Genomic DNA, 24,809 nt, shown 5'->3' with positions numbered 1-24,809 from the left:
AGATGGTATGTAGAGCCCCTCCATCAGTCAGTCTCCTGCTTCATTTCTTGATTACAGTCCAAATTTTTCTAAAATCTTTGGTTCTGCTCTGTTTCTTACTTTTGCATTCCAATCACCTATGATTAACATGTCCTGTTTTGGTGTAAGAACAATTTCATCCTGGAGTCCAGCACACAATCTTTCAGTTTCTTCTTCTTCTTCCTTTTCCTCTGTGTATGAGCCTTCAAGTTACCTCTCGACTTATATCAGCCCCATGAATTTCATAGGGTTTTCTTAGGGAAGGAATATTCAAAGGAGGTTTTTTTTTCTAATTCATTCCTCTCATTCTGTAGCTGGAACTTAAACTTGCATTATGGTTATATTGATGGGTTTTCCCTGGAGTATTTTTTAAAATATTATTTGGTCATACTTTGGATTATGTCCTTTGCTTGCTTTTACTACCTTTTTTCATCACTATTAATGCCACTCCATTTCTTCTTAGATTTGCAATTCCTGATAAAAACATTATTTTACATATGACTCAGAATGTCCCATTCTTGCCCATTTTAGCTCATTCATCCCAAATACTGCAAAGTTTAAAAGTTCCATTTCTTGTTTTACTATACCTAGCTTCCTCTGATTCATGCTTCTTATCTTCCATGTTCCTATATTATGTTTTGTGCAGCTTTGGACTTTCCTTTCTTCTCCGAGCATGTCAACAGCTGAATGTCCTTTTAGCTTGAGTCCAGATGCATCAGTAACCACAATGTTAATCATACTTGTCCTCTGCTCTTCCCCAGTAGTTCATTGTGTGCCTTCAGACCTGGGAGTTTCATCTTCTGACACTATCTCTTGTTTCATTTTGGATTGTCTGATTTTAGGGATTTTGTGGTAAAAGGTCTTCAAAAAGAGGTCTACTGGTGCTTCCCTCCGTGCAGTAACTAACAGGCATTAGCTGTAGTGCCACTGCTGCTTTCTTTGAGAAATCCTCTGACAGTGTCACCCTCCACTACTGCTGCTGCCCAGTAGCTATTTGTCGTACGTTGGCCATGTCATGAGAAGGCATGACTCACTGGAAAAGACAATAATTCTAGGGAAAGGTGGAGGGATACCAAAAGACAAGAAGGCTACATGCTAGATGGATGGACTCTATTAAGGAGGTCATGGATATGAATTTGCAGGACCTAATCAAAGCAGTGGATGACAGGGAGTTTTGGTGATGTCTCATCCACTGGGTGGTCATGAGTTGGGATTGACTCGAAGGCAGTTAACAACAACAAAAGGATTCTGTATGTCAGAGCCATGACAGTTAAATCAATGTGAAACTGCTATAATGGTGTCATTCAGACCCACCCCTAGTCCAAAACTATAAGCACAATTTTTGCACACCCACAGATTGTCCTGATTTTGCAGAGGCAGTCCCAATTAATCTTCTGTCATCCAACATTTTTGCTACATTTAAAATGCCTCTCTCTCCTCCTCCCCTTTGTCTTCAGCTTGCTTCAGCTGCTACAAACTGGGTTCAAAATGTAAAAGTAATTTTCAACTCAACTCAGCAGGGGTAAGTGGAGAAGAGGGGTGGAACCTTGACTTTCCCTTTAAACTCAGGTGAAAGCAAACTGCTGCAGCTTCTCCTAGCTTGTCTGTTCTTCCTGATTAATACCATTTGCCTTCTTGACTGCACTACGATGTAGCTTGAGCATGTATTCCAGTTTTCATTTGTGAAATATTGCAGAGAGTATCCTTATGCCAAGGAGCCTAAATACCTTGAAGGCACCAGATTCTGACTGATCTTGAAAGCTAAGCAGGGTCAGGCCTGGTTAGTACTTGGAGGGAGACTGCCAATAAATATCAGGTATTATAGGCCATATTTCAGAGGAAGGAACTACCTCTCAGTATTTCTTGCCTAAGAAAACCCTATGAAATTCATGGGGTTGTCATAAGTCAACAGGTGACTTGAAGACACACACACCTGTGCCAGTTCTATCTTTGTGCATCAGATATGACTGAAATGAATCTTTGCCCAACACTTTTCTTCCCCTTGTTCTTTCCTTTCACCTCCTCCTTCTTCTCTCTCCCAGAAGCTTTATAACCCCAGATTTGCTTAGCCCCAACCCTTGTGGTTCCCCCTAGAAACTAAAACTATGGCACGTTACAGACGCGCCTATAGTACGGACCCAGTCCGTACTAGGGTTATGAAGGGGCGTCACTTCCTGATGCCTCTAACCCTAGTATGGACTGGGTCCGTACAAAATGGCGGTGCCCTATACACAAGGGCACCACCATTGCTACGTCACCACCACGCCGCCTCCAAACGAGGCAGCGCGGAAGTGCTGTTCTCGCACTGCGCGACAGCGCCTGGGGTGCTGTTTTGGCGGCACAGGAAGGAGCTCTGTTTCGGAGCTCCTTCCAGGATTTGCGTCGCTGGCGCAGCCTCTACACGGCTGTGCCAGTGACGCAAATAAGAAAGGGGCCAAGTGGCCCCTTTCTCTTGGTCCCCGCTGCCATCGGGTGTCCTTGGGGCATGAAGCCCCAAGGACACCCCTTTCCAGGCCGCGGGGAAGCGGCCTTTTGTTGCTTCCTCGCGGCCTGGAAAGGGGTGGATCAGGGCCTCAGAGGCTGTCGCTCTGGCAGCTGAGGCCCTGATCCGGCGGGGAAAGGAGCGCCTACAGGCCGCCCCAAAGGAGTGGTCTGTAACGTGCCCTTGTCTATGTACAGTAGATTGACATCTGCATACATAATGATGGCCTGGTTTGCATAGTCTTTGTCTTAAACCACTAGGGTTCAGTACACGTTAATTTTTGTACACAGGTATACTTTAGTTAACAAAGTAGATGTATTCCTGGACATTACTTCTTTGACGGAAACTTTGGCACTAAAGGCAGAAGTAACATGGAAAGAATAGGGATAGGCTCCTATGCAACAAAAAAGCAGAGAAGCTTGAACATGTTTTAGGCAAACTTTTCATTCTAAAAAACTAAAGATATGCACATGTGAAATGAAACAACCAGGTCAGGTAAGCCTTGAATAAACAAAAACATTTGGAATCTTCTACAGACTATATCAAGGCTTCGTCCAAATCACATTAAAATAAGGTTTTTTCCCCCCAGCAGTCTCTACTTTTATAATAATTTACATTCTGATAGTGAAACATAGATTAATGCATTTGAAGAACATGTCGGGGAGAGAGTAATAAGACTTATCTTCTCTCCTCTTTTCTCTGTTTGCTATTCACACATGCTCAGTAAGGGATTCCAAAGGCACCTGCTGTTAATTTTGCCTATTGTAAGCAGGTACATGTCAGCTACTCCTGTTCCTTCCTCACTCAAGCTTTGTTGCATTACTATAGCAATGTTTCTCCAGCTTTCCTTTACCATCCTCCCAATGCTGATGCTGAGGATAAGGGGGAGGGGGGGCATACATTAAAAAAACTTGGCCAAAAAACCCCAACTTTTCAGAAGCTTTCTCAGCTGTGATAAACCTGTATTAAAGTTTATATGAGTTTATACTTTATTCCTTTGATTATGTGCTTAATTGTCTTAGTATGAATAGCTTTATTTGTTACAGGAGCTACTTAAGACCATGTAAGAAGTGGTATAGTTTGTAACTGCAGACCTCTTATATAAAAGCCATTCTTCAAAGAAGGATCACTCATATTCTTTATGCTTCTGTGTTAAACAATTATTCCCATAATCAATACAACTGGTGAAAGTGTGATTCACAGAGGCAAAGATAAGCTACTGCTAAGATGTTCTATTGCCATGGGCAAGAGATCATTCATACATGTGTATTTCAGAAGGTTTACAAGTTTGTATATGTCTCTGGAGATGACACTTGAGAACTCTGGGCCCAGTTAATATAGCAGTAGACCAAGCAGCAGTACATGTCTTGGGATAACCAGTCTCTAGATGATTTAATCAAGTGTCAAAAGGAGCATTCTGACACTTGGCCACCTCCTTTCTTAGCAATCAAAAACTACACCTACTAACATATGAAGTAATTTGAAGAAACACATTACAATTATGTCACAGTCAGTTCCTCCATAAAGCAAGGGTAATTTTACCCTAACTGATGCAAGATGCAGTATCTCTTGTTGTAATACTGTTGATTTTCTGTCTCTAGTCCAGATTTCCATTTAATATATACAGGGTTGGAAAAAACCATTTATATTCAGCTGAAAAGTTCTGTTACTCAGTTTGACTCACAAATAATTCCAGTCATGTCTTCACAGCACAAAACCTGCTGCAAAAGGTTTAATGATTTATGCATTTTGCTGATTGAAGATCTTTATCATTTATTTTGCTTTTCTGAGACTTTCAGGTTGTCAGGTCCATCAGCCATGGAGGTCTTTTGACCAACCTTTTCTCTCCTATCTAGATATTGTCTGGGCTTGACAGAATTTATATTGCAATCCAAAAACAACTTTTACAGAGGGAAATAAAATTACATAAGTAAGCAACAGCTTCAAGGATTTGTCCATCAGTCTCTTCCTCTGATATTGTATAGTCACACTGTAAGTTGCATGAGTAAAATAAAGGTTGGTAGAGCATGAGAAAGAGAGGCAAATGGAAGTACAGCACAAGAATTCCACTAAACAATAATTGCAAGACTTACAGATATCTCTTTGACTTAGAAACAACATAATGGTAATGCTTGGTAAAATGGTAGGAAGTAGGAAAAGAAGAAGATCCCATTAGAATTGGAGTGACAGGAAAGCCACAGCCCTGAGTTTGCAAGACCTCAGCAGAGTGGAGCAGGATGTTTTGGAGGTCTCTCATTGATAGGGTCACTATCCAATTTGACAGTACATATTTCCAGCAACTAAACAGGGTAAACTCACTTTCTCACCCATCAGGGGAAGGGAAATATTAGTGAAAGCTTTCTTTGCCCATAAAAAGAGACATTCTTCATAAATAACTATAACCTATCAGACATAAATCAGATTTCTCACATTAATGTTTCTTAATCTCACATATTAAAACTCTAGCATTAAAGATCTTTATCATGTAACCACTTGTTTAAGACTAAAAATATCAGCAACATAAATCAAGTGTTTGTATTTGAATATTTCAATTCATAAGTTAATTGTAATTGCAGAACACAAGGGGAGCTTAAACATTTAAGTCAAGAAGAAGATTCAGATGTTAAACCTTCTTCTGGTAAATCATGGACAAACAGCAATACGGATTGTGCAGTATATGCACAATGAACTATATATTCATAAGTATATAAAGACATATTCTATTATTCATATTCAGTAACTATACATAAGAATTCATAAATATTTTCCATCTTCTTGCCAACACTTCTGCTTCAGTTCCTACAGTGCTAACCAAGGGAGTTTTGCGCTCCTCTTTTCCATAGTTCCCAAGCAGCCAAACTGATCCGCAAAGTAAGAGTTTCTACTTCCTTTCTCTTAGGCACCAGTACACTGACCCATTTTATTCTGAGACAGACACTGATTTCCTCTCACACTGCAACCAGCTTGGTATTTGTTTCGAGGAAATTGCATCACAGTGCCCTCGCTAATCCACAAATACTTTAGGATGCATAAGAAGAATTACAAAAGTCATTTCTTTTTTTTTAAAAAAACCCAAAAAACTAAGGCACGTTACAGACTGCCGAAAAGCGGCGGCCTGCACCCGCCCCTTTCCTCGCTGGATTGGAGCCTCAGCAGCCAGAGCGGAAGCCGCTGAGGCCCCAATCTGCCGCTTTTCAGGCTGCGAGGAAGGGGCAAAAGGCCACTTCCCCGCGGCCTGGAAAGGGGTGTTCTTGGGGCTTCAAGCCCCAAGGACACCCCACAGCGGCGAGGAGGAGGAGAAAGGGGCCACTTGGCCCCTTTCTCCTCTGCGTCACTGGGCATAGCCATCTAAAGGCTGCGCCCAGCGACGCAAACCTGGAAGGAGTTCCGAAACGGAGCTCCTTCCAGGGCCGCGGAAAGGGCGCACTAAGCGCCCTTGCATGGCCCCACTACATAACAACCGTGCCGCCTCATTTGGAGGCGGCATGGTCATGACGTAGTCATGGCGGCGGCCGTGTGGATCAGCTGGCGCCATTTTGTACGTGCTGAGCACGTACTAGGGTTGGGTGGGTGCGGAAGCACTGCCGCTTCCTAACCCTAGTACGTGCTCAGCATGTACTTTAAGGCCCGTCTGTAACGGGCCTCAATCTCCCAAAGCTGATTTATTCATTTCCTTATCCATTAACTGCAAAATCATATTAAACCAAATATGAATTCATTGTGAATCATGACTACTAGTAAAGAAATAAAGGAATTTTTGTTGTTGGCTATCCTCAAGCTGGTTCCAACTCATGGCAACCCTGTGGATGAGACATCTCCAAGAATCCCTGTCCTCCACTGCCCTGCCCAGATGCTGCAAGCCCTTGCCCATAACCCCCCTGATTGAGTCTGTCCATCTGGTTTGTGGTCTTCCTCTCTTTCTTCTACCCCCTACCTTTCCTAGCATAATTGTTTTTTCTAGTGATCCATGCCTTCCCATTATGTGGCCAAAGTGCTGTACACACACACACACAAACACAAATGAAACATAAGCAAAATTATAGCTTATTCTCGCTTTCTTGGCAAATTCTAAAACTCCTTGCATGACATCTTGTTGAAAGGGGCAAATAGGACCTATCTTTCACTAAAAGGGGATGGGGGAGAAAAAACAAGGAAAGAATGCTCATTATATGTCTATTCAAGATCTGCATTTCTTTGTAATAGTGGGGTCACTACCCTTGGTGTCACCAGGTGCAGAGGGGCTGCTGGGGGGGTGAGGAGCAGTGGCCTGTTCCCTCGCTCACCTTTCCCCCCTCCCTGGCTTCCCATCGCTCAGGCAGATCTTGTAAGAGCTGCCAGCAGTGGCAGATTCCCCTGCCTCTTCATCCATCCTGCTGCCTCACTTGTTGTCTGGGCAGTGGAAAAGGAACTGAGGCTGGGTGCAGCAGCACCAGCACATGCACATCCTCTGAAGCAAGAAGGGGCCCCAACCAGGTGTCACCCTTCCTCTGGGGTGTCAGCTGGTGCAGTCCACACACTCCACGCCCCCTCCCAGTGTCATCACTGCTTTGTAAACCAAACTTAAGTCAATTAGCTAAACAAAGAATGAAACCAATGGTATAGGTTCCTTCTTCTACTGCCTGCCTTAGAGCTGTAAACCAGCTCTTATAGAGTGAATTTGGCTGTGCTCAGTTTGGTGTATCAAGTTGTGTAGATCTAATTTACTCCAAAATCATGTGCTCCCCTTGCATTTCTGTTTCAGATATGCAATAAGTTAACTTGCTTTCAAGGTCACAGTCTAAAAATCCTCTATTTCAAGGGCTGTGCAGTCACTCGTTTAAGTGTAAAGGACCATAAGAAGTGAGAGCAAGGGCCTTGAAGCCTCCTATGCAAAATTAATAACTTGACAGCATACTGAGGAGTTTCACACTTACCTGATTGTAGTCTTGCCCACTATGATGACATATGCTGTGTTTCTATATAAATTTTAATAATTATTTCTAAATTAGCAGTTATATTTATGAATTTGTTACAGGCCTTCAAGTCATTTCCAACTTACAGTGACCCTAAGGCAAGCTTATCAAATGACAAGATTTGTTCAGAGCAGGTTTCCCTTTGCCTTCCTCTGAGGCTGAGAGAGTGTGACTTTCCAAGGGTACCCAGTAGATTTCCATGAACAAGCAGGGATTCAAATTCTGGTCTCCCAGCTTCTTCATGTAACACTCAAGCTACTACAACACACTAGCTGTCTCTGAAATTACATATATAAATGCATGCCTTTTTAGTGATGTGTTGTCTCTTTATTTGCTCAGAGGTATGCAAAGTTGTCTCATCTTTCCTTCCTAAGAAATTTTCACTGAAAATTTTCACTATAAATCACTGTATCATGAGAAGACATGACTCGCTAGAAAAGACAATAATGCTTGGCAAGATGCAAGGTAGCAGGAAGAGGGGAAGACCACACTACAGGTGGATAGACTCATTCGGAGAAGCTACAGTCCTTGTTTATAAGACCTGAGCAGGGTTGTAGACAACAGGGTGACTTGGAGATCTCTCATTCTTATGATGTTGTAAGTCGAAGTTGACCTGTCAGCCATTAACAACAACAAGCAGCCACTTTATTGGCAATGCTGTTTCATCATTCCCTACAGATAAATTTTCACTGTAAAACTAGTGTATCATTATGCTACCATCTCTCCTTTGCTATGGGCAAGAGGACATCTCAGACATCTTGCTAAGTGAAAAACATTTCTTGTCATAATGTTAAAGGGAAAACTGAGGGGGGATTCTCAGGTAAGAAAAAAAAACTAAATAGGTAAACATTAAAGCCTAGAGTTTTGTTTTTTTTAAAAAATAATTTTTTGAGTGGCAGGGACACAGATGGCAACAGGACAGGCAGCACAGCACACTGCTCTCTCTCCTGCAACGCACTTCAGCCAATGCTCCTCTCAGCATCTGCCAGCTGAGGTGACTGCCTCACAGTACCTAATAGAGGACTTATCATGACACAGCTATATCAGAAAGTTTTGTCCCTGCTCTTCAAACCAAGACTTGTCATCTTTTCCACACCCAACAAAATCCATGTTTAACATCCATGGAAAAACGGACTCTCAGCAGTTTTCTCACAAACACAGACAGTTTGTGGCCATGCTACTACTGAGCCAGGATCTTTTCCAGGATTCCCTGACCTCCTTCAAACATGACAGGAAAAGTAGTGACAAGAAAAAGGAATGACTCTAATCTGCAGTGGTCTGTGGTGCAGCTACCATCTTCATTTTTGGTTGTTTTAAAAAACAACAGTCTATGGATCTGATTATGGGCATCCCGTTGTTCACATACTACCCAGTCTTTAACACACTCGAAGCAAGACAGGGTATAGCCCGATTGGTACTTGGGTGGAAGACCAACAGAAAATGCCAAGATCTCCAGGTACAGTTAGAAAACAATTCTGCCTGAGATCCCAGAGAGATGCGGCCAGTCATAGTTAACTAGAGTAGATGGAGCAATGATCTGGCTCAATACAAAGGCACGTTCCTACATTTTCAAGTATCCCAAGATGCCTTACCTCTCCCACCAATGATGTGGGGGGCTTCTGTTCAGATGATATCCTCTCTACTGCTGTCATAGGTCAATGAATGCTTCAATAGGCAATGGATAGTGTTAGCCTCTTTCTGGTATCCTCATCAAACTGAACAACAGTGAATAGCTTATATAAAGAACTAGCTCCACCCACAAGTCAGATTGTCAAATCAGAATTCGGTGGCAGACCTTTTAAAAATGCTTGTTTGTCCTTCTTAACATCCCTTTTCCCACTAGCTGACAAGCAGTGGAACGTGGCTACATACATGCATGTCTAGGAAATGTATACTGGCTACTGGCTACAGATAAATATCTATTGGAGCAAGACTTGTTCCTGACAAAAAGTTAGAGATCGTCACACCGTTATAAATTACCGTGTAATTCCAATAAATGCTACACAGTCTGGAATAGATTACAGAAATGTTTTCTATAGTGTTTCTGCAGAAGCCAGTATATGCGCCAGTTTCAGCCCAGTCTCCTTTCTGTTCAATCTATAAGCCAGAATAAGTGGAGCTGCGCTATAGCTGCAATCCTTTGCATGCTTATTTGGGAACAAGTTCTCCTGCATACGTATACATCTATACCAGGAGAGGGCTGCAAGTCAGTGCCATTTTACTCAGTTGATAGTAGTCATTCAAATCCATGTTCATATACCAAACCTATGTATAATTACTTGCATTAGTTTAATGGGATATGGTGTGCCACCTGTATATGTGTGTGTGTGTGTGTCACCTATATAAGAAAATTATTCATTTATCTTTTATCTTTGTTTTTAAGCAGTAACCTATCATCCAAACCCATGGCTGATTATCTGCCAGAGGCACTGCTTGTCACTGGATCTTATGTTCCACATAGATATATATGTTTATATGCGTGCCATAATTTTGTTTCAACGAGTTTGTTTTACAGAGACAAGACTGACATTTGTGGCATCTTAAAGGCTACATTTGAAGCAACTTAATAACTAATTTTATTATGGCATAAGCTTGGGTGGACTATGAAGTGGGAGGTAGTTCACAAAAGCTTATGCCAGAATAAAATGAGTTAGTCTTTTAAGTGACAGAAGGCTCTTTTGTTGACTTTCCTGCAACAGACAAACATAGCTATACCTTCAGAAAGTGTTTTATAAAAGTTGCTCCTGGACCTACAGCAGATCACAGATCCAAAGTACATAAAAATAAATCCATAATACGCTGCGTTATGTGGCAATAGGTTTCTTCTCGGTACTTTTGGCTACTTTGGGGTCATGCTGAGATTAACAAATAACAATCTCAGTCCAAGGTACTTTGTAACAAAAGGCAACACTGTGGACAGATAGGGACCTTCAGGCCTATTAAAGTAAAGCTACTAGCCTTTCCTTTGCTTTATTAGGAAGCCTTGTTGAATCAAGGTCCCCTTGTGCTGAAAAAGGAACTCAGGGACCATTATTTCTACAATACCATTTCAAGATGGTCATTTCCCACGGCTGATTGATCTTTACCATATTATACTTTCCTGCAACTGCGAGCCACAATTTAGCCGTATTGACACACACTCTCTTATTTAGTGAGATAAACAGTATTTTATAGGAATGTATAGACGGAATGTAACACTTCTTTCAGCTATTGCACTGAGGTATCTTTTGGATTACATCATTTGGCACAGGCTCCTTTCCTAGCAATGTGCCCATCATGTGTGTGCAGAAGAGACACTATGTTTGGAGGCGGCAATTTCCTTTGAGAAGCTAATTCATGTTAAGTTGGTTTGTTCCTATAGCCTTTGGTCCCTATGGCTCCTATGTCGGTTTGTTTCTCCCTACGGTCTTTTACATACAAAGCACCATTGTGTTCTCTGGTAGAGAGTCATGTCGCCACCTTTGTAAAGCAAGCCGACTGCATCATCAAACTCAAGGCATGCTCCTTCTCAGGAGGAGCATGCAGCAAACTTTGCATCTGGGATGGCAGAGGGATGAAGAACAAATAGCTATGGACTATATTAACCTAGGATGCTTTAATTCATCCCACTTCTTTGTGATAGAAATTATGCAAGAACCAGGCAGTTTGTTACTGGTTTGGCACTGCTCGAACTCTTCTTTGGCTCTTTGCTATGGAATTCTGGGAGTTGGAGTTTGTTGTGGGCAAACTCCAACTCCCAGAATTCCATAGCAAAGATCCAAAGAAGAGTTCGAGCAGCGTTAAAGCCAAAAGAGAGCGAGAGCAGAGGCGAGGGCTGCCTTCTTACGTGCTCCAACTTGTCCTTCCTGCGGAGCCAGACGCTGGCGCTGTAGTCCTGCTGCTTGACGGCGGAGTAGAAGCCGGAGCCCAGGCGGGTGAGGGCGGGCGAGGGCTCCCGGCTGCTCGGGCCGCTCCTCTTCAGGCGCAGCTGCTCGAAGCCCGCCTCGCTCCGGCGGGAAGGCACCGGCGGGGCCCCCAGCCACTCCGCCCGGCCCTCCATCCCCCTGGCATGACCCCCCCCCCCGAAGCAAGGCCCGGAAGGGAAGGAGGGAGGGAGGGAGGGAAAGGGAGAGAAGGAAGGGAAAGAAGGAAGGAAGAGAAAAGAGAAGGAAGGAAGGAAAGATAGAAGGGAAGGGAAGAATGAAAGAAGAGAAAAAGGGGAGGCAGGATAGAAGGGAGGGAAAAAGAAAGAAAGAGAGGGGGGGGAGGGAGAAGAAAAGGCGGGCTGTCGGGCGTGGAGAGGAGAACAAAGGGCGAGGGTTGGGAGGGGGCTCCCCGGGGCCTGAGGGATGTGAGGGGACCCAGGAGGGGCCCGGGGCCCAAGGGCCAGGCGCAGGGAAAGGAGGGGAAGGGAGCTTGTTGCCTCCGCCGCGCTGCAGTCCGCCCGAAAGCGGCTCCTTGCGGCACTCTCTACTCTAGCAGCCCCTCTCTCCGCAGCAGCAGCAACAACAACGGGGTCCCTTGGAGGAGGAGGAGGAGGAGGAGGAAGAGGAGGACCCCGGGAGGGCGGCAGCAGCAGCAGCAGGAGGAAGGCGAGGGGATGCCGCCACCGCCACCGCCGCCTCTGCCTCAGCCACTGGCTGCAGGTTGGTGCAGTGGAAGGGCTGCCTCAGAGTCACAACACCCTCAACGCCCCCGCCTCGCCCCCGCCTCCCCTCAGCCCCCGCCCAGGGCTTCCCCAAGGAAGAAAGGAAAGGAAGGATGGAAAAGAAAAGTTCTCCGTCCCCCCAACTCTCCCCTGCTGGGTCTCCACTGTCAGGAGGGGCTTCCCTCACAGACAAGAAGGGAAGGTGCCTGAGCTGCTGGGACGGATAAAGAGAGTCCATCGCTTGTTTGTGGCCCTTGGTGGCCTTGGGATAAAGCACAGACCCCCCCCCCTCCACTTCCCAGTTGGCCTTTGGCCTGAGTCACCTGGCCATCTGAGGTGAAAAAACCTCCCTCTCCTCCTATTGGAAATGCTGTACATAAATAGATGCCAATTGGACTAAGGGATTTCTTCACAGGAACCTTGCCCTGGCCTTCCCCTGAGGAGGCTGAGAGAGTGTGACTGGCCCAAGGGGAGTCCTCCCCTCCCCCAGTGGGTTTCATGGACGAGCGCCACGTTGGGCTCCTATATTGGGAGAAAAGCGGGATATCATAAAATGAGATTAATAATAATAATAATAATAATTGAACCCTGGTCTTCAGAGTCCTAGCCCAAAGCTCAAACCACTAGGCCATAATAATCCAGTTTGACACCTCTTTCATCCCACAGCTGCACGCTATGAAATTCTGGGGATATTAGTTTGTTCTGCTCTGGTGCCACACCAAACTACCATTCCCAGAATTCCATAGCATGGAGCTGTGGCAGGTAAACCAGATTATCTCCCCAGTGTGGATGCATCCAAAGAATCTGAAAGGGCATCCACATTGGAGAAGTAATGCAGTCTGACACCACTTCAACTCCATCCTACAGAGGCTTGGGATTGGTAGTGTGGTGAGGCCACACCAGCCCTCTTTGTCTCATTCCTTGAAGGTCTTTAAAGAGAGGTTGGATGGCCATCTGTCAGCAGGGATGCAGCCGGGGGGGGGGGGGTTCTTGACCCCCCCTTCCGTTAGATAAAATGAATGGTGTGTGCTGCCGCGCCCAAGCCCCATTATAATGGTGGCACTTAGTCTGGACCCCCCTTCCCAAAATTCTGGCTACGTCTCTGCTGTCGGGAATGCTTTGATTTGGATTGCTTGCATGGCAGGGGGTTGGACTGGATGACCCTACTGGTCTCTTCCAAGTCTATGATTCTAGGATGCCCCCAATGCTTATCTATTTGTACTCACCTAATAACAAGAAACAAACTTTTTGTCTTTTCTCCAAGACTTCTGGCCTCTCAGGGAGCTGGGCAGCTCAGAACAATGCTTTCTCCAGAAAAAGAGTGCTTTTGGTGAACAGGTCTATTTCCCCCGAGCTTCGCTGATGCCTTCGCTGTGGCGGCACATACTATCAATCCTCTTCCTTCTGTCTGGTTGTTCTCCTCCACCTGGGAATTCCTCTTATGAACTACCTGATGAAATGTTAGTTCTTATTCCCCCCCGGGCCAGGCTGTTTCCATCAGTCAGAAAAAGATGACTAAAGCTCAGAAGTGGCTCTGCAAATGGAAGGAGGGGGAGAAAAGGTGGGGTGAAAGGCCATCAAGGGGGCTATAAAGAAATATAGAAAAAGACTGGAGAACACAAGCAGTGAATTTACGAGACTAAACTGCAGCATTGCTTAGAAAAGTGCTTTGGGGAGGACTACAACTCGCAGAATCCTCCACAATCCTGTTGGCTGGGGGACTGTGGAAACCCCAGTAACATTTCCAAGGTCTGGAAATGTGGGTCAAGTAAATGGAGAAACTGGTGCAGCTTGAAGCAGTGTCTCAGTTGCAAAGCTGGCCTAGTGTGGCCTGTGATTTCTTTCCAGCACATTCACTTCTTCGAATTGCTTCACTTCATGCCCAGGTCTGCACCAGCCAGTTCCCTTTGTATTTCTCAGTGCGGTAGCTGAGTGCTTCTAAAAGTGGTTGAAATGGGAAAGCATGTGTGATGGGGTATTTATGTGATAGATAAATTCAACCTAGACAATGAGGAAATCAAAATAGTTAAAGAAATCGTTCCCGTACCTTGAGTCAAGCATTGATCGGAAAGGAAACTGCAGCCAAGAAATCAGAAGAAGACTAGCAATGGGAAGGGCAGCTATGAAAGCACTAGACAAGAGCCTAAATCCTAAAGATCCTAAAGGGGGCATTCAGCTTACTTTTTTGTACTGAAGAGATGCAGATCTCTGCAGTGATGCGTTACCGAATTGATGTTCCCACTGCATTTACTGTGATTGAATCTCTAAGGCATATTAACCCAGTCTAACATTCACACTGGTGCTGCTTCACATCAGCATGGTGGTGTCTCGTGGCCGGGAATGATCCCAGTGATCTGGATCGATTCAGCAGTGCATTCGCACTACCAAAGATCCAGATCACTCTGGTCTTTAAAAAAAGAAATGGTTAGGTACCCAGTGCAAAATGCAATAGGGTATTTCACTGCCCCTCCCCCCCCAAATTGCACCAGGTGCATTCAATGTGGAAATAACTCGTTTTCATGCTGGATTATTTCCATAGTGTGGATGAGCCGAAAGGGTAAAGATATACAGCTGAGCATTGAAGACAGAATCGTCCATGCAATTGTATTCCTCATCACTATGTATGGCTGTGAGAGCTGGACAGTGAAAAAAAGTGGTTAAGAAGAAAACTCATTTGAGATGTGCTGGAGAAGAGTGAATGGAAAGCCAAAGAAACATACAAATAGGTGCTTCAGCAGATCAAGCCTGAAATATCCCTGAAAGCTAAGATGATCAAATTGAGGCTGTCATACTTTGGCCACATCATGAGAAGACATGAGTCATTAGGCTCATTAGAAAAGACAATAATGCTAGGAAAGGTAGAAGGTAGAATAAAAATGGCAACACCGCATGCCAAATACATTGCGCCCTTTTTTTACGTTGGGGATTCATTCTGGACCCCCCACATAAAAAAACCTCATATGCTTGAGCTCCATTGAAAATAATGGGGCTCGTGCATGATGCGTTGGCACGGTGGTGCAGCGGCATGGGGCGTGCGTGCACCACAGGCGCACAGCCCATTTATTCTTAATGGGGCACGCTGCCCCTTGCACCCCGCGCACTCCTGTGGGCTCCCTAGTGGCTTTCAGCATATGCTGAAAGTCGCGTATGGTGCGTCCGTGTATGATGCGGGCGCACTGTAGATGGTTTTAATCTGGGAGATAACCAGTCTGAATTTACAAGAGCTAAGCAGAGCAATGGAGGACAAGTGTCTTGGAAATGTCTCATCCACAGGGTCGCCAAGATTTGATTGGGTGGCATTGCTATTTTGTTTGCTTGGTAGCAATCCTGGCCTTTTAATAATGGCACAGTCCATGAATTAAGTACATTAAAGAAGTAGTCAAAAAGCCTCCCACCTGCACTGGCCTTTGCCACAAGCCTTTGCTGCAAGGCTGGCATGGGCAAGAGGCTTCTTACTCACTGCTCAGCCGGCTGCTTGGTTGCTGCTCCCAAGGTGACCCAAGGTGAACAGATGCAAAGGGAGCAATGACCAAGTTTAGTTGTTTTGAATCTGAAGTAGAACAGTAGTCCTAATACCAAGAAATAGGCATGGGGGGGGGAGCAGGATTGTCGCTCAAGAGGAAAGGAAGGGGTAGCCCCAAAAGGTCTGAAGACCATTGGACCAGGATCTCTATACCATGATGAAGTGATAACAGTAAGGTTCTTTGGAACAGAAATAGGATCATTACAGAAATAAGATCATTAAAAACATCTATCATTTCCTTTTCCCTCGAATTCATTTGGCATTCCAAATTCTCTTATGAGCTGCCCATTGTTAATTATCCTCCTTCTGGTAAATTTCTAGTGTAATTTGTAATATAACACATTGGCATCTGCTACATAGCCTGAAAAAACCATGAAAAACTATCTGCTACATTGTTTTGCTTATGAACAATGTTGATCTTCTCATCTTAATCTGTCTCATGCCCTCATTACTTCGTTGATTTCCTTTATTCTTTTTATCCACACTTCCACATGATGTAATTCTTTCTATACACACACACACACACACACCAAGTAAAGTTCAGACAAAGATTAGAAGAAGGCAGAAGACAATTCCCTCCAAAAAATTGAAGAGTATACAATGGAAAGCATTCTCAAAAGTCCATGTTGGTGTCAAAGTATTTTGAAATAATAGCTATAGTTTAAAATCTACAAGGTCCAACAGTATGATTGTTCAAATTCAAACTGCTTCTCTTTACAATGTCTTCCTTCAGTACTGCCAATTATTTGTTTATGAATTGGACATGAGACTGGGGGGGGGGGCATTTTAGAGAGAAAAACCCCTAACAAAGAAACATAATAGGTGGAGTATAGAATTTTTCCAGATTTTTTTTTAAGATAGATGTGTCAGCTAAAATTTACTACCAGAAATAAAAGCCATTATGTCACTGTGGTGTTCTCTATTAACATGTCTAATTAAGTAAAGTGAAGCCATCTTACCCTAGTGGTGAGTGGTCATAGAACATTAGCAAAACTATTTTTTTAAAAATCTATATCAATATCTCTTTCTCTACTGATTTCTGTAAGAATACAGCAGATGGCTTTGAAGAAAGTAGTACAGTCATTTCAGCATATGGTTTAGAATTGAAACTTCAGATAGGAGATTGTACTGCAGATTTTTGTTATGAGACAATCACCTGAATGCCTAATTCCTGTAGCAACTGATGTGTTTTGCAGGTAGAATCAACAAGCTGTCATCATACTTGGGCTAATTTGGCCATTAAGGAGAGATTAAAGAGCATTTAAAGCAAACAAAGCAAAAAAAAGAGCAAGTAATTGCATGAATGATTATCACATGCAATTGCGCAAATAAAGTGATATCGGAAATGCATTGTCTCTGAAATGTGCGTTAATGCTTCTTTGTGACCACTAATGGTGGGTTTTGTGAGATGTGTGAAATCGTTTTGCGTAATTACGGAATTTTTCCAGGATATTAATGGGATAAACTCCCGATCTCCTTCGTGTAATAAACTCTGTAAACTTTGTGAACTCTGGGGCATTTCTGATGCATTTCTTGAATAACAGGAAAATAATTTCTAAAACTAATGAGTTTCAAAAGCATTTAATGGCAACCATGGCCAAGATCCTGCATTGCCCAGGTCCTTCTAGCCTAACCATTGGAAACATCAGCCAAAGTTTCCCAAGTTCTATTATATACCCAATTGTTATCTCAGAAGTCATATGTACTTGATCAAAAATCTTATATTGCTGGGTACTGATATGTCTTTATAATAATAATAAACCAGCTGGCAGTAGCTAAGGTAATGTAGTAAGGTCAAGCTGGCTGAAAGGCATCGCCTTAGTGGGAGTAGGGTTATACTGTAGTCAACTATTTAGTTCAATAAACCTCGTATGTACAAATTGGGAACCACAATCTAGTTATTTTTAGAGCCGTGTTATGCTGTGTTAATTGTTATATTTAGTTATTGTCTATTGTTAAGTGTAGTTTAATAGAAATGGGCCAGAAATCTGAGTTGTCAGGGGCAGAGGGACATATGGCGATGGTACGGTGACATGTCATTACAGAGGATAGAGAGATATTTAACACCTATCTTACCTTCCAGTCACCCTGATATCCTTAGGAACTTGGAGAGTGAACCAAGGCACTCACAAAATCTCACTTTGCTCCTGTGTAATGCCAGGTCAGTTAAAAATAAATCACACATAATTTATGATCTCTTCAAAGATGCTTCACAGAAATCTGGCTGGGGATAATAGTGACCCGATATGGCCTCAGGCTTTCCCAGCAGGGTACTGTGTTAGCAATCAGGTGAGGGAAAGTGGGTGGGGGGAGGGGGAGAGATGCCTGTTAGTAAGATGGTAGTAAGGAGTCCTTGTTGATATGGAAATGGACTTTAAATTTCTTGGACTTTGCCCAGTTGCCACATGGCCAGAAGAGGAGGGGCCAGCCTGCTAAAGATGCCCTCCCCTTACCATCTTAACTAAGGACAAAACCAACAAAATGCAGACATCATACTAACATTTCTAATTTTCCTCCTGTTTGGTATGTAACATCTTGCCTAATGAAGAAGCCAGTGGAGCTCCGAAAGCTTGCAACAAGTATATTGTGCATTTTGGTTGGCCAATAAAGGTACCACTGTTTGGTGGGGTTTTGTTTGAATTTACTAAATGGCCAACACAGCTACCCTCTGCATGTTTTCCGTTTTATATACAGTATATAATACAACTGACAACTGATTTAAAATCATTGTGTGCCTTCCTGTCTCATCTACTTACGCACCTGATTTAGAATCATAGAATCATAGAGTTGGAAGAGACCACAGGGGCCATCCAGTCCAACCCCCATCATCTTTCCCCTTTTGCTGCCAAACATGTTCTAATACCAAGTTGGGCAGGAAGGCTGCTTGAAAAGGACTACATGATCAAAAGCCCTCGTGAAAATTTCCTGATTTGTAGTAGTAGTAGTAATAATAATAATAATTATTATTATTATTTATAGCCCGCCCAATCACAAGGAATCAGGGCGGGAAACAACAGTAAAGAAGGTACAAAACAAATAGACAATAACAGTAAAATAACAAAACAATTCACAATAGCAAAAAATACATAGCAATTCACAGCAACAATAAAATTAACAAAGCAGATTACATAGCAATAAACAAACAAAAGAAGTAAAATAGAAAATAATCCCCATTCTCAATCCCCCATTACCTATCCTAAAAAACAGTATAAATGATATACAGTCTAGGACCATGGGGGTTGGGGGGGACAGCTGGGCTCCTGTGCCTCCAGAGTCTTTCTGTTGGTCCCTGGTGTTTCTATTTAATTAATTTAGTTATTTTATAAACTTTTATAACTTTAAAATGATTTTAGAGTGTTTAATGTGGGGATTTTGAATTGTGTTTTAAATTATTGTTAAGGTTGATTTTCTTTGGAAGCCACCTTAGGTCCCATTCCGGGAGAAAGGTGGTATACAAGTATAATAATGAAATGAAATAACTGATAATTTCTTCCTACTTATTGTATACAAGCCTCCCCAACAGGATTTTATCTGCTACAATACAGATCCCTTCTAAACCTTATTTCCCCCTCTTTCTTGCCTTTTATGTATATACATCATAAGTATTTTCTTGAGATATATTGAGTACAAGGAATACAGTGGACCCTTGTTATACGCTGGGGTTTGGTTCCAAGATCCCCTGTGGATAACAAAATCCATGGACGCTCATCCCATTAAATATAATGACACAGCAAAGTGGTGTCCCTTATAAAAAAAAATGAAAAATCAAGGTTTGATATTTGAAATTTATACTTTTTTTAAACATTTTCAAACCGTGGATGCTTGAATCCATGTATAAAAAAAATCTGTGTATAAGAAAGGCCAACTGTATATTCTACAGTTGTGGTCTACAATATATAAAGTAATTTAAAAAGAAATGGTAGGAGTTCCCACCACCACCTCTTTAAAGGCAGGTTTCTGCCATATGTGTTGTTCATTGCACCACCTATGATTTTGAGGCAATTTTATAGCATACAGATAAAATGTGCTGGAATTCTTGTTTCATTTATTCTCACAATGTTTCTTAAGTCAGATGTACTGAGGGATGGTTTCCCTAAACATTCTAGTGAATCCCATTGCTGAGTGAGAATTTGTACCAGGTTCTCTTGCATCCAAATCTGTCATTTTTCTATCCACTTTCAGAAAGGAAGAGAAGCAGACCAGAACTCTTATTTTAGCCTGAAGGCAAAAGTTGGAGGCCATTAGTCCTGTGGTTAGAAAAACCTGTCATGCTGAAAAATGCTCAGATATATTTCTCTTGACAGATGGGGGAAAATTATGACAAAGTATACGAACTTTTTGCTGTACTGAATTTTACAAGGCTGGATTACACAGTCACTGGTATGTTCTGGACAACTGTGAGTCCATAACATCAACAGAGAATTTTACTTGCTGTTTTCTTTATGCAGTGTTTAACCAACTTGATAGTTCCACAAACATTATTAAGCGCTCATGCTGCTACCATAGTCTTAATTTTATTTCCTCACAACACAAGCTGTGCTGAAAAGTGTGCCAGATCACACACACAAAATAACCCAGCCTGATTTGAGGTCCTATCCAATTTCCATGAAAATTGATCAGTTCAACAGCAGGTCACTCTTACCTGCTATTTGTAAAATTGGATTAAATTGTTGCTGCTTATTTCCCACACCACTTTCCAATAAGATTACATACCTCTGTTCATCAGAATCTCCCGCAGCTCTGTCCAGTTGCCTGTGGCAACAAATTCCCTATTGCATTTGATACCATTAACATAGAATGTATGTCATATATCAAAGCATAATTTATTTGACTGTACAATGATGCACTCACCCATAATTTATCTTAGATCACTCCACCTCCCCTAAAACAAAGATTCATTGCCTTTTCTGTTAGGACTGCAAATACAGGAATATTTCCTTCTGTGCTTACCAGTAATTAATTTATCCCACAGCCTTTTCAGAAGGGCTGAAGATTATGCCTGGCATCCTGTTAGTGGCATATACTTTTTGATTGCTGTGGAGGTTGGTATTCCTTTTCTCCTTCACAACAATCAAACTCCCACCACCACCACCAACAGCAGCCCTTCTATAGAGCCACTGAAGCCTCCCTCCATGACAATTCCATGACTAGTATAAAGCATCTGACTATGTCCCTATGTCCAGACAAGAAAGGTAGCCAGACATGAAACTATTATAGAGACCTTTAGATGACTTGACAGACCTCATCAGATGATGTAATTGCTTCACATCTGGTGAAAGGGATATAACCAAACATTTTTTTTGATTCACCCCTCCCCATCTCCACCAAGAATAGAAAGACTATGGTGGAATTCAGTAGCTCTATGATAGTTCTGGATGACAGCCAGCATGGCGTAGTGGTTTGAGCTTTAGAGTACAACTCTGAAAACTAGGCTTCAAACACCCACTTGGCCAGGGGAACCCACTGGGTGACTTTGAGCAAATCTCACATATGCACACACGTGCACACACACACACACACACAAAATTCAAATAAATAAAATACTAAAATTTCAAACTACAAAATAACTTCACTCATCCTATCTACAGACTACTATTGTCAACAAAAATGGAGGGCAGATGGGTATGTAAATCTCAACAACCCATATCCCATATCCCTAACTCAGGCTGGAACTATACTGCAGAATTAATGCAGTTTAACATTGCTTTCACTGCCATGGTTCAAAGCTATGGAAACCTCATGTGTCTTATACCTTTAGCCATGAAATGCCATGAGGATAATAATTTTCCAGGGAAGGAGTGTTCAAAAACATGATGGCCCTATCTGCAATTAGTGGCAACTCCCAAATCCCACCGACCAGAATCTACCTCTTCATTCTGTAGGAAGTGTAGAAAGGATTTAAATGACAGACACAGTCACATCTGCTCTGAAAAGGAATATGATCTCTATTTATGCACATATATCTCTAGTGAAGTAATGGGATGAAGATAGTTATGTTTTAACCAAGTGAATAAGGCAGAATCTGTTTGGTCTATATATTTGATACCAATCTGTGTCCTGCTGTCTGTCTGAGATAACCAACTTCTCTGGGTTGCATGAAACATACATCCTCACTCTTATATTTACTAGTTAGTTTTTCAGTACAGTATCTGTTTCACTCCTTCCTCTCTTCTCCTTGTCCATATCTGATTAATGTAAGAACAGACAGAATCCCTCTTCTCTCATTTCCTCTTTTGCTGGGCTTTTTCCACATCCATTGAGCTGTCTGCAAAAACTTGGGCTGGAAGAATAAGCAGTTAACCAAAGAGCCTCTAACCTGATAGACCGTTTAAAAACAATATAAAACACCACGTCCATTATAATGAGATTTAGTGCATTTCACTTGAATTTAAATAATTATCTCACTAAAATAATGACTGCAATATGCAAAGTCAAACTACATATATATGCCTGCCGTCGTCCTGCTTCAGAGTGGGACTGCACACACTTCCTTTTGAGTAAAAAGTAAGATATATGTTTCCCATACTGTGTTGTTTGGCCCTACAATGTTAACTTTAAAAAGGTCATGACAGGAAATAAAATTCTATCTCATTCTTATCTCTGCAGCCACCTGTGTCCTAAAAAGCATCTTTAAAAGTTTAAGGGGGGCTACCTCAACAAGAGGCCTGGGGCTTGTGGCAGGTTGCTGGTAGAGGAGAAGATCGCTACCAGTTTGGGTACAATCAGAGAGAAGAGAAAAGGGGAATCTTTCCATCTGTGAATGGTCTTTAGATCCAACCCAATGTGGTTACTCAAGTAGTGAGAAATTTCAGGGGACAGGTTAGCTGGGATTATTTTGTTCTGGAAATTCAGATTAGTAGAGCTTTAGGGCATTTCTTAATATTGGGGGTGATTTGCATCCAAGCTGAGCATGGAGAGAGAAGCAGCATGGGATAGCTACAAACAAATCCATGTCCCAATTTTTAGACCATCAAAAAGAGGGAGAGGAAGAGAAGACATGCACGGAAGGAAAAAAAATCCTTCTTAGCACTCTTACTGTGGCTCTTAATACACACACACTTTCTTTCAGTTTCTGAAAATGCGTCTATCCCCCCCCCCCCACACACACACACACCCTTCCTTTTGCTGGACAGGTGGAATATGTCACCAAAATGATTCTCACTTTCCATGGGTATTTTGTGTAATTCCTAACCATTCTGAGAGTTTGCCATTTTCTCAACAGCAGATGTGGCTGGCATATTTGGCCAATGACTTTTAAAGCATTTTATACATTTGGTGGAGTGACCAAGGCAGTCTTCCCATCAATGCTTTGAGACTATCTTTTTACCTCATAAACATCTGAAGACCCCTTGGTTCTTGAAACTTATAGAATCATAGAATCATAGAATCATAGAGTTGGAAGAGACCGCAAGGGCCATCCAGTCCAACCCCCTGCCATGCAGGAAATCCAGATCAAAGCATCGCCGACAGATGGCCATCCAGCCTCTGTTTTAAGACCTCCAAGGAGGGAGACTCCACTACACTCCGAGGAAGTGTGTTTCACTGTCAAACAGCCCTTACTGTCAGGAAGTTCCTCCTAATGTTGAGGTGGAATCTCTTTTCCTGCAGCTTGCATCCATTGCTCCGGGTCCTAGTCTCTGGAGCAGCAGAAAACAAGCTCGCTCCCTCCTCAATATGACATCCCTTCAAGTATTTAAATAGGGCTATCATATCACCTCTTAACCTTCTCTTCTCCAGGCTAAACATCCCCAGCTCCCTGAGTCGTTCCTCATAGGGCAAGGTTTCCAGACCTTTCACCATTTTAGTTGCCCTCCTTTGGACACGCTCCAGTTTCTCAATGTCCTTTTTGAATTGTGGCGCCCAGAACTGGACACAATATTCCAGGTGGGGCCTGACCAGAGCAGAATATAGTGGCAGTATTACTTCGCTGGATCTAGATACGATACTTCTATTGATGCAGCCTAAAATCGCATTGGCCTTGTTAGCTGCCACATCGCACTGTTGACTCATGTTCAGCTTGTGGTCTACTTGGACTCCTAGATCCCTTTCACATGTTGTCTCCTTAAGCCAGGTGTCTCCCATCCTATATCTGTGCATTTCATTTTTTCGCCCTAAGTGCAGTACCTTACATTTCTCCCTGTTGAAGTTCATTCTGTTAGCTCTGGCCCAGCTTTCTAGTCTATTCAGGTCATTTTGAATTTTGATCCTGTCCTCTGGAGTATTAGCTATTCCTCCTAATTTAGTGTCATCTGCAAATTTGATAAGTATTCCCCCAATTTTTTCCTCCAAGTCATTGATAAAGATGTTGAGCAGTACTGGGCCAAGGACAGAGCCCTGTGGGACCCCACTGGTTACTTCTCTCCAGGATGAAAAGGTGCCATTGTTGAGCACCCTTTGGGTTCGGCCGGTCAACCAATTACAAATCCACTTAACAGTTGCCTTGTCCAGCCCACATTTTACAAGCTTGTTTGTGAGAATGTCATGGGGAACCCTGTCAAAGGCCTTACTGAAATCAAGATATACTATATCCACAGCATTCCCTTCATCTACCAAACTGGTAATTTTATCAAAGAAAGAGATTAGATTTGTCTGGCATGACTTGTTTCTCTGAAACCCACTTGCCCCACTTCTACCCGTAATACACTTTCCCTTAAATGAATTAGGGTTGGGGTCCCCAGTGTCTTCCTCTTATATGTGTTTTATCTTTGGTGGCATGTAGTCTTTGAAGTTACCAAACTCACTCAGGACCATACTCTTCTGGAAACAAAATAAACATTAACTTTATTTACAAGCATGTGTTAAGACACTAACTTTTCAAGGTTGTTTCACAAATCATATTTAGTAGTCACAGTATTTTAATAGATACAAGTTACAAGTTATAAATACATCACTCTCTGGATGATGAGGGACACCTATAGTGGTTGCAAGACAGGCCTTATTGTACCCACTTTTCTGTCTCCAAATTTCTTCATCATTCTTACCTTCATTACCACACTACACTCAGCTAATTTTGATTCATGTCACATTATCTAATCTGTTCTGTTCTTCCCCTCCTCAGTACCACCCATCATTTGACACAAGTCGGACAAGTTGAACATGGTGGTATGGGAATTCTGGACATTGCAACATGAAAAGTAATGTTTCCAAGTTTTGCCAACATACTAAAACATGCTCCAGTCATCTTCCAAGGAGGTCCAGTCAGGGATG

At 42.7% G+C, this 24,809-nt stretch overlaps 1 protein-coding gene across 1 annotated transcript in view; it reads right to left on the bottom strand.

The window, feature by feature from the left end:
- The window catches only part of PLD5 (phospholipase D family member 5), a 138,161-nt gene extending 126,630 nt beyond the window's left edge, over positions 1-11,531 (bottom strand). Inside the window, 1 exon segment of the mRNA XM_042441404.1 lies at positions 11,279-11,531. Coding sequence (XP_042297338.1) covers positions 11,279-11,491 — 213 coding nt within the window. The 5' untranslated portion in view covers positions 11,492-11,531.
- Between the last annotated feature and the right edge of the window lie 13,278 nt (positions 11,532-24,809).

Source organism: Sceloporus undulatus, chromosome 1 (genome assembly GCF_019175285.1).
Source record: "Sceloporus undulatus isolate JIND9_A2432 ecotype Alabama chromosome 1, SceUnd_v1.1, whole genome shotgun sequence".
Taxonomy (NCBI): domain Eukaryota; kingdom Metazoa; phylum Chordata; class Lepidosauria; order Squamata; family Phrynosomatidae; genus Sceloporus; species Sceloporus undulatus.
This window is presented reverse-complemented; position numbering and strand designations above follow the sequence as displayed.